The 9,979-nt window shown below is 39.6% G+C and overlaps 2 protein-coding genes across 2 annotated transcripts; both read right to left on the bottom strand.

The window, feature by feature from the left end:
• Window positions 1-6,960, bottom strand: LOC146551223 (uncharacterized). The gene is made up of 7 exons (XM_085259068.1): window positions 6,837-6,960; window positions 5,743-6,110; window positions 5,417-5,570; window positions 4,486-4,587; window positions 1,050-1,087; window positions 816-971; window positions 1-356 (listed from the first exon to the last, which is right to left on the bottom strand). The coding sequence occupies exons 1-7, from the start codon at window positions 6,868-6,870 to the stop codon at window positions 252-254; spliced, it is 957 nt and encodes a 318-aa protein (XP_085115194.1). The 5' UTR covers window positions 6,871-6,960; the 3' UTR covers window positions 1-251.
• Window positions 6,961-7,807: 847 nt separating this feature from the next.
• LOC146551222 (uncharacterized) lies at window positions 7,808-9,979 on the bottom strand. The gene is made up of 5 exons (XM_085261019.1): window positions 9,844-9,979; window positions 8,766-9,116; window positions 8,611-8,621; window positions 8,335-8,490; window positions 7,808-8,011 (listed from the first exon to the last, which is right to left on the bottom strand). The coding sequence occupies exons 1-5, from the start codon at window positions 9,875-9,877 to the stop codon at window positions 7,808-7,810; spliced, it is 756 nt and encodes a 251-aa protein (XP_085117145.1). The 5' UTR covers window positions 9,878-9,979.

The following is a 9,979-nucleotide window of genomic DNA, read 5'->3' as shown; positions in this document are numbered from 1 at the left end:
ACACAGCAGTTAATCTGAGTTCCATTGGTTTGGTAAAATACACACTAAAATAAAATAGATGAAGTTAGCCACCTGGAGCCTTTTTGCTGACTACATTTAAGGATCGTGCTCCAGAAGCAGCCTGCCAGTCATACCATCATGCCATCTGTTAAACTAAACTAAAAGTAGCTGTAATAAAAACAACTTTCAGTGTAATTGTTTGACAGACAGATGGTCATAAACAGAAAAATATACTGTTGTATGGATTCTGTTCATCTGTTAGCCACCGAGCTTTCATCAGCAGCATCACTACTGATGTTTTTGGACATATGAGGAGGTGAAGCATCTGCGGTGTGGTCGGCAGAGCTGGCATGTACCTGGGGACGAAGTACAAACATATATTGCATTACCACAGGGGGCGCTGTTGGTGGCACGATAGTGGGAGAAATCCACTTCAGTATAATCAACTGCATTCATGTCATCTTCAGTCCTAAAGGAATCAAACTTCAGTCTCTCAAAATATGATGTAAATGAATAAAAATTCATACAGATAAACTCTGAGAGAAGATAAAATATGTGTACAAGAAATATTTAAGTATGAAATCTTAAAAAACATTTGCTATCAGCTTGTTAATGAAACAAGAATGAACCAAAAAAAATGCAATTTATGTTAAATGCACAAAAACAAACAAAAACTAAAAAGCAGCATTTTTAAGCATTAATACTAGCAATCGCATAAAATATCTATCAATGATAAATTACTTTAATGCACAAACTGTGATCTAGATCCTAATTTCTGACCTCAGAGCTTAAAATCCGACCACAGTTTTACTTACTTTGTTGTGAGGAGAGGTGGAGAGGCTGTAGAGGTCTATTGTTTTCATCTCCATCTGGCTGGAGGTTTTTGGTGCAGCATCTGTTGAGGACACGTCTGCAGGAGGTGAACTGCTCTGTCTGTCCCCCTCTCTGATCTCTATATATACATTGTTGCCCTGCAGAAGGAACAAACCAGCTGATTGATACAACTCAAGCTGTGATGAAGCTCAGGTGTCACAGTTCCTAAAACTCACCTGTGTGATGTCAGCACTCTCAGACTCCACAGGAGGTCCTGAAAAATATGCAGATCAGAAGATAAACATCAGTCTTTAACCAGCGGAACTACATCTGTAGATCTGAAAGGATCAGACAAAGAGGACCAACGAGGCATTAATACTAAAGAAAAAGGAGCCTGCCTATCAATAATGACAATTTCTTTTAACCAGTCATTGTTCTTATTCCCAAATGAAGAACTGATGGTGTTGACAAAGAGGGAAGGGTAGACTGATTAGACTGGATAGACTCTGTTTTAAATGTTATTTTCTTTTTTTCTTTTTTTTTTCTTTTTTTTTGGCCTGTCCCGTTTGGCTCTTTTGCCATCAGAATTGTTGTCTAAAGGCAAAGAAAGATGCCCAACGGATTTACTTTACCAAACTGACCATCCCAGCCTTGCCGTAATGGTCCATTTGATTCACCTTTTATTGTTTATTTTATTTTCACTTACTGAATACGGGACAGACTTGACTGGAGGAAAGAAGGGGAGAAAGAAAGAGGGAAAGGGAAACAGCTGAGAAGAGGGACGGGGGAGAAGGGCAAAAGACAAAAACCAACAGAACGGGCAGAGAAAAAAAAATGCATATATCAATCACCTGGATCACCTGCTGAGAAAGAAAAAAGAAAGCAAGCAGAAGAGAACAAGAGTAATAGAATAAACAACATCACAATGATATATGGGAATATGACAGTAAATACTAAATGTTAAACATTATTGTGCAGCACATAAGATCAACAGAACACAGTGTGCTTTGAGGTAGGAGCCAAAAAGGGTGTAGTTTGTGGGTGTGATCACCCGTGTGCACACCTGTGAGCATGGACGCGCTTGTTTTTTGTTTTTTAAAAGGTTCCTTCATGTAATAATCTGCTAGAGGGTGTGGGGGGGCCACAGCCCCGTCCTCCAGGGCATGAAGCAGGTGTGGAGGAGATCAAAACTCCAGACATCCAGAGGCCCCCAGAACACAAGAGACCAAGGAAGACCAACAGAGGGGCAGCTGCGCCACTGTCCCGGAAAGAGCTGAGGAGAGTCCCAGATGAGGGCTCACTCAGCAGCCGCGGAGCAGAAGCCAGGGGGAGTTGCAGTGACGCGCCCATGAGCTCCGCCGGCAGCCAGCTGTGCCTGAGTGACCGAGCCCCAGGCCGAGAGGCCGGGGGCACCCCACCTCCGAAGTGGCCCGAGCGAGCCCCAGGCTCCAGGCCCCGATAAGCGGCCGCCAAGGAGTGAGCCGGTGTGTACCTGGACGCCCATCCCCGGACACAAAGAACCACCAACGCACCGATGTCTGAGGGAGTCCGCCACTGGCAGGGGAAGTGGTGGTAGGGGGAGATAGGCCTCCAAACCTTGGAGGGCCTGAGATGTCCCCAGAGAGGTGGCGCCTGACACCCAACCTGACATATAGACACAGACATACAGGCACACACAGATACAAACATCCATTCCCACCCTCATGCTCTCATATGCACTTACTCCACACTCAACCAACGTGGAGACAGACATAAAGAGACGCTGTACACACGATCACACTCCCCAAGCATACTCTACAAACCGGGTCTAGGTGCCCCCGCCCCTGGAGGGGGGAACTGCACCCAGACCCAGGTGGTGTTTCCCTTTTCCCTGCGGTGGGGGGAGGCAGACCACCCCGACTCTGCAGCAGCAGGAAGGCTCCACACTCCAGACCGCAGTCGGACGGCCAATGTTATTTTCAATTTAGTTTTTAAAAATAATATCAAGAATGTTGGACATGTGTTAAATATAAATAAAAACAATGCAATGATTCCCAAACCTCTTAAACTGATATTTTATTCATTAGAAAATAAAAAAAAATCAATCAAATGAGGCTTTTTTTTATAATGTCATGAAACACAGTAGCTCATTTTGAATTTAATGTCAGAAAAAATGCCTCACAAAAGTTTGCATGGGGGCAACAGGAGGCTGGAACAATAAGCATTGCTAAACCCAAACAGCTGGAAGAATAACTCTTTCGTAACAGGTCAGTAACTCGGTATAAAAAGAGCATCTTAAAGAGGTGAAGTTTCAAAGAAGTAAAGGAGTCTTCTCTCAGCTACAGATCAATTTTCATTGACTGAAGCAAAGTGGAAAACTGTTCTGTAGTGAGATCAATTAAAAGCTGAAATTCTCTTGGATGTTGCGTCTGCTGGACTAAAGAGAAAGACTGTTCCGTTTATTATCAGTGCTCAGGTCAAAAGCCTTCATCTCTGATGGTACGGGGGTTCATCAGTATCTGTGGAATTGGAAGCTTCAACACCTGAAAAAAGGCGCCATCAATGCTGGAAGGTGTACTCCCATCCAGACGTCTTTTTAAGGGAAGGTCTTATATATAGGTATATTTCATCAACACCATATTAAACTGCATTCTGTATCTACTACACCAGCCTGGCTTCACGGCCTGCAGTCCAGACCTTTGACCAGCTCAAAATATTTGGAGCATCATTAAACCAAACACATGACAGAGAAGACTCAGGACTGCTGAGCAGCTCGAAACCTCTAACAGACAAGAACAGGACGACATTCCTAACAGCTAGTCTCCTCAGTCCCCTCGGTCTCCAGATGTTTCCAGACTGTTGTTAAAAGATGAGGGGACGCTACATGGTGCGCCATCAAATTCAGAATGAGCTAATAGTTTTCTGAAAATGGTACATGTTCTCAGTTTAAACATTTGATGTAATTTATGTGTTCTATTTGAATTTTGTGTTCATAATGTGACGAAATTTTTATTTTCCCAGTAAACAAACTGCATGATTTTAGAAGTTCTGACAGACTGAATTTGAGAATATTTGAGCCACAGTTGGAAGCTCATTTCAGGCTTTTAATTGTCATTTTCCTTGTGTTACTTATGTTGTCAGGACATTAATATTTTCTGGACAGAAACCAGTTCCCTATGATATGTATTTCTAAATTTTACTATGTTTAAGTTTTTAAAGGGTTTAATGGGACGACTCTTTGTTATATTTCCCTAAAAAGGTCCAGGGGATGAGGGAAAGTGATAAAAAGTGTCTGGGTCGAAAAAAGGAGACAGGGAGGCAAAATGGTTAAACTAAAGAGTTTTATTAATGCTTCTGTTAGTAACTGAACTAAAAGACATGGTTAAGCCGCTATCACCATTTAAAGAAGCAAACCAAAACTCAGGCATCAGTCAGTGAACTGAAAAAGTAGATTAAAAAAAAGGATTAGTCACCAAACACTCCTCTCCACCGAGCAGGAGCAAACAATCACCAAACACAGCTCACTAGCTGCACCCACCAACATGGCTCTCTGGCACCAGAGCTCACCTTTCTCTGCCTTGTAATTGCTGATGGGAGTCAGCTGTACAAAAAAATGTGGTAGGAGAGACAGCAGGACACCCAGGGCAACTAAAGAGTTAAAAACACCATCGTGCGTGTTTCCTGTAGCCTCACCTTTGGGTTTAGCTGTCCTCTTCATCATGTAGAAAATCAACAAAGTTGCTAAAAAGGCGCTGATGATAATGACCACAATAAGACGCACATAAATCAGCACATCTGCAGGAGTTTAACAGAGAAAGGTTTTTTACTCGCAGTGTAAACATGTGGAGCAAAGCCGGTTCATTTAGCAGTAAACATACAGAATAACATGTGTTTTTGGACTGAACACAGTTACTCAGGCATTTATGTGACAAACTGCTTATCAATCATGACAGAAAAACAAATCAGAAAAAATCAATTTCCTTCTGCATGAAATTATTTAATGAAGCACAGAAAGTATTTATACTTTAACCAAGTTTTCTGTATTGAGTACCTGCTGTTGTACTTTCTGCTAAAACTTGAGCAGCTCCCTATTCTGCTTCACTCAGTAACAACTACAGCTCCCACAATGCTTTCCTCTGTCTGTGTCTGTTACACTGACACTTGTGAAAACGCTCTGAAACCAAACAGTGACTAATCACAGTCTATATCTGTCATCTAGCACAGATCTCATGCAGTGCTGCTGTGAGGAAGTCAGCCATGTCCTCTCTCAGCTGCTGACCTGCTGTGGTGGAAACTTATTTCTTTAGCTGTTGTGCTTTTTACTGAAGTCACTGCAATGATCAGTTTTCAGTCAAACACATGTTACATTCATTTGACAGTTTTGACTTTAATTCTACTATCATGCCAATATTTTTCTACTTTAATTCATTTCAACACATTTTTATCTTTTACTCAGAATAGAGTAGCCATTTATTGTCATTCTACATGTACATCAACACCGAGGAAAGAAGTTTACATTTTAGAAATGTTCTTCTTCCACATCTCACAGTGTGTCACTACTAGATAGTTCACTCATTAATGGATCACATATAAATCTGCATACATATAAAAATCTATAACGTACCTGAACTTCCAGACAAGGCTGATGAAGGTGTGGAGCTTCCTGAAGTTGAGCTTAAACTCTGTGCTGTTGGTGGTGTGGAGGCTGATGAGAGAAACACTGAAGCTGAAAAAGGTCTCAGAGTCCCGTTTGGTGTTGAAGAGTCATAATAAGACCACTTGAAGCAGTTTATATATCTGCATGTGACTGACGTGGTTATGGGCTGTTTGACAGCAGAACTGATGAAACTTGATGTTTCAGATAAATATAACATCTGTAGGTGATTTGAAGGAAAAGTAGCTGCTTTTGAGACGTGAAGCTTCTGTCACACCTTCAAAGACAAACACGACTGTTAGCAGAAACTCACCTTCTGTGACAATCAGCTCGAAATCATAGTTTCCATCTGGCCACAAGACTCTCTCCAAGGAGCACCTGTACCGTCCTGAGTCAGACTGTTTCAGCTGTGTGATGCTCACATACATAATATCATATGAGGTAACACCTTTGTTTTCATATTTAATGCTGTATCTGCCGTTCTGAGCTGCATCATCAGATGTTTCAACAAGAATGTTTCCATCTTCACATTTTTCCTTACAGAAGAGTTTCCTGCTTCCAGAGAAATAAAAGCTGCATTTAACTGTGATGTTTCCTCCTTCCTCTGCTCTGTGAGGGAGAGTTTGTGCTTTGACCAAACCAGTGTTTCCATCCTGAAGTGCTGCTGAAAGGATGAACAATCTTTAGTTACAATCTTACTATAGATTAAATGTGACAGATGATTATTAATTTGAACTGATCACAGAAGTTCAGTTAACTTCATTTTTCTGGTTTTATTTGCAAACAGCAAACTTCCTGTTTTATACACGAACACAAAGCATCTTATGTGGAAGATTCAGAGTTTAAGGTTGTGAAAAAGATACAAAAATGAAATTTGACTTTTTTTTTTTATCTTTGATGAGATCATCATCATCACCAGCAGCAGCAGCAGCAGCAGCTATTTCCATATTTGTATGTGAAATGAACATTTTAGTCGCGCTGCTAAACATCCAGTTCTCACTTTGTTGCTCTTCAGCTCATTAAGAGAAGAAATGAAACACAGTGTTTGTTTCATCAGCTCTACTATTATAAGTTTGTCTCTCATAGAAGAGTAGACGAAAAGCATTTGATTATAGATTCCATGTACAAGAAAAAAGTAGAAATTTCTGGGGATCAAACTGTTGGGAAACTAAAAATATTTTGTAAAGTGCAAAAAAAAATTTGTGGAAACATTTAAATTCCACTCATATCCAAACTTCACACTATGTTTAACCACAGAAACCAATAATTATCAGAGAGAACAAAGAAATGAAGAAGTGAGTCGCAAAACGAATTATAAATGAAAATAAAATGGAGACAAATAAAAGTTAGAACAGAGAAAGTGACAGAAATAAGAAGAGAATTTACTCACTGAGGAAGATGAAGCAGAGCAAAGTGTGTTTCATCTCAGAGCTCTGATGGTTTAATGCTGCTTCAGTTCGTCTTCACTTCAAACCAGGAACTTCTTACTTCTCTTAATGACGAGGTCACGCCTTCAAACCACACACACACACACACACACACACACACACACACACACACTCCTCTCTCACCAGTCGGGGTGAGTGATGCGATCCTAAATCCCGTGAAAATGTTCATGCCTGTCTGAGAAAAGTGTATAAAGTGTGTAGTGAGGGGTTTTACAGCCTTACATCTATACAGAAAATATTTACATCTATAATAAACTAGGGAACACTGTACATGTTTTGTACACTGATTGTACAAAACATGCACTAAACAAATCATACTTGTGAGTCCTCAAAGTTACACACCAATCATTGTGTACACTTGTAAATCTTACTTTATGGTTGTGGATCATATTTGCAAACCTTCTCTCCATATTTATGCTACATCAGCGTTTCTGACACTATTTAGAGAACAAATAAAAGGAGACACTTCAGACCTTCATCCAGTCTCAACTGAAACTTCAGCGCTGTTATGCTGAAAAGTTAAATATTAACAAATGTAGGTATTAAAAAACATTTTTTACATTAGAATTTTTTTCTGTCCTTTTATTGTTTGTTTCAGTCTGACTGATGACAACAGTAACAGGTGACACAGCAGTTAATCTGAGTTCCATTGGTTTGGTAAAATACACACTAAAATAAAATAGATGAAGTTAGCCACCTGGAGCCTTTTTGCTGACTACATTTAAGGATCGTGCTCCAGGAGCAGCCTGCCAGTCATACCATCATGCCATCTGTTAAACTAAACTAAAAGTAGCTGTAATAAAAACAACTTTCAGTGTAATTGTTTGACAGACAGATGGTCATAAACAGAAAAATATACTGTTGTATGGATTCTGTTCATCTGTTAGCCACCGAGCTTTCATCAGCAGCATCACTACTGATGTTTTTGGACATATGAGGAGGTGAAGCATCTGCGGTGTGGTCGGCAGAGCTGGCATGTACCTGGGGACGAAGTACAAACATATATTGCATTACCACAGGGGGCGCTGTTGGTGGCACGATAGTGGGAGAAATCCACTTCAGTATAATCAACTGCATTCATGTCATCTTCAGTCCTAAAGGAATCAAACTTCAGTCTCTCAAAATATGATGTAAATGAATAAAAATTCATACAGATAAACTCTGAGAGAAGATAAAATATGTGTACAAGAAATATTTAAGTATGAAATCTTAAAAAACATTTGCTATCAGCTTGTTAATGAAACAAGAATGAACCAAAAAAAATGCAATTTATGTTAAATGCACAAAAACAAACAAAAACTAAAAAGCAGCATTTTTAAGCATTAATACTAGCAATCGCATAAAATATCTATCAATGATAAATTACTTTAATGCACAAACTGTGATCTAGATCCTAATTTCTGACCTCAGAGCTTAAAATCAGACCACAGTTTTAATTACTTTGTTGTGAGGAGAGGTGGAGAGGCTGTAGAGGTCTATTGTTTTCATCTCCATCTGGCTGGAGGTTTTTGGTGCAGCATCTGTTGAGGACACTTCTGCAGGAGGTGAACTGCTCTGTCTGTCCCCCTCTCTGATCTCTATATATACGTTGTTGCCCTGCAGAAAGAGGTCTCAGAGTCCCGTTTGGTGTTGAAGTGGTTGAAGTTGTGAACAATGAAACCATCAGAGTCATAATAAGACCACTTGAAGCAGTTTATATATCTGCATGTGACTGACGTGGTTATGGGCTGTTTGACAGCAGAACTGATGAAACTTGATGTTTCAGATAAATATAACATCTGTAGGTGATTTGAAGGAAAAGTAGCTGCTTTTGAGACGTGAAGCTTCTGTCACACCTTCAAAGACAAACACGACTGTTAGCAGAAACTCACCTTCTGTGACAATCAGCTCGAAATCATAGTTTCCATCTGGCCACAAGACTCTCTCCAAGGAGCACCTGTACCGTCCTGAGTCAGACTGTTTCAGCTGTGTGATGCTCACATACATAATATCATATGAGGTAACACCTTTGTTTTCATATTTAATGCTGTATCTGCCGTTCTGAGCTGCATCATCAGATGTTTCAACAAGAATGTTTCCATCTTCACATTTTTCCTTACAGAAGAGTTTCCTGCTTCCAGAGAAATAAAAGCTGCATTTAACTGTGATGTTTCCTCCTTCCTCTGCTCTGTGAGGGAGAGTTTGTGCTTTGACCAAACCAGTGTTTCCATCCTGAAGTGCTGCTGAAAGGATGAACAATCTTTAGTTACAATCTTACTATTGATTAAATGTGACAGATGATTATTAATTTGAACTGATGACAGAAGTTCAGTTAACTTCATTTTTCTGGTTTTATTTGCAAACAGCAAACTTCCTGTTTTATACACGAACACAAAGCATCTTATGTGGAAGATTCAGAGTTTAAGGTTGTGAAAAAGATACAAAAATGAAATTTGACTTTTTTTTTTTTATCTTTGATGACATCATCATCATCACCAGCAGCAGCAGCAGCAGCAGCTATTTCCATATTTGTATGTGAAATGAACATTTTAGTCGCGCTGCTAAACATCCAGTTCTCACTTTGTTGCTCTTCAGCTCATTAAGAGAAGAAATGAAACACAGTGTTTGTTTCATCAGCTCTACTATTATAAGTTTGTCTCTCATAGAAGAGTAGACGAAAAGCATTTGATTATAGATTCCATGTACAAGAAAAAAGTAGAAATTTCTGGGGATCAAACTGTTGGGAAACTAAAAATATTTTGTAAAGTGCAAAAAAAAATTTGTGGAAACATTTAAATTCCACTCATATCCAAACTTCACACTATGTTTAACCACAGAAACCAATAATTATCAGAGAGAACAAAGAAATGAAGAAGTGAGTCGCAAAACGAATTATAAATGAAAATAAAATGGAGACAAATAAAAGTTAGAACAGAGAAAGTGACAGAAATAAGAAGAGAATTTACTCACTGAGGAAGATGAAGCAGAGCAAAGTGTGTTTCATCTCAGAGCTCTGATGGTTTAATGCTGCTTCAGTTCGTCTTCACTTCAAACCAGGAACTTCTTACTTCTCTTAATGACGAGGTCACGCCTTCAAACCACACAC

Source organism: Mchenga conophoros, linkage group LG20 (assembly GCF_057382185.1).
Source record: "Mchenga conophoros isolate Kocher_MC1m ecotype Shallow Benthic linkage group LG20, M_conophoros_male_GT1.1, whole genome shotgun sequence".
In the NCBI taxonomy this organism is placed as follows: Eukaryota; Metazoa; Chordata; class Actinopteri; order Cichliformes; family Cichlidae; genus Mchenga; species Mchenga conophoros.
Note: the sequence above shows the minus strand (reverse complement) of the source record. Positions and strands in the feature narration are given on the sequence as shown.

What these genes read in the sequence shown, in the direction of transcription:
- LOC146551222 (XM_085261019.1), bottom strand. Translation starts at nt 9,877, where the DNA reads ATGAAACACACTTTGCTCTGCTTCATCTTCCTCA. An exon ending in GCTCTGCTTCATCTTCCTCA is followed by an intron (nt 9,117 to 9,843) that starts GTGAGTAAATTC and finishes TCATCCTTTCAG; the next exon opens with CAGCACTTCAGGATGGAAAC. An exon ending in CCACCTCTCCTCACAACAAA is followed by an intron (nt 8,012 to 8,334) that starts GTAATTAAAACT and finishes TCATATTTTGAG; the next exon opens with AGACTGAAGTTTGATTCCTT.
- LOC146551223 (XM_085259068.1), bottom strand. Translation starts at nt 6,870, where the DNA reads ATGAAACACACTTTGCTCTGCTTCATCTTCCTCA. An exon ending in AAGGTGAGTTTCTGCTAACA is followed by an intron (nt 5,571 to 5,742) that starts GTCGTGTTTGTC and finishes AACTGCTTCAAG; the next exon opens with TGGTCTTATTATGACTCTTC. An exon ending in GAGGACAGCTAAACCCAAAG is followed by an intron (nt 1,088 to 4,485) that starts GTGAGGCTACAG and finishes CATATTTTTCAG; the next exon opens with GACCTCCTGTGGAGTCTGAG.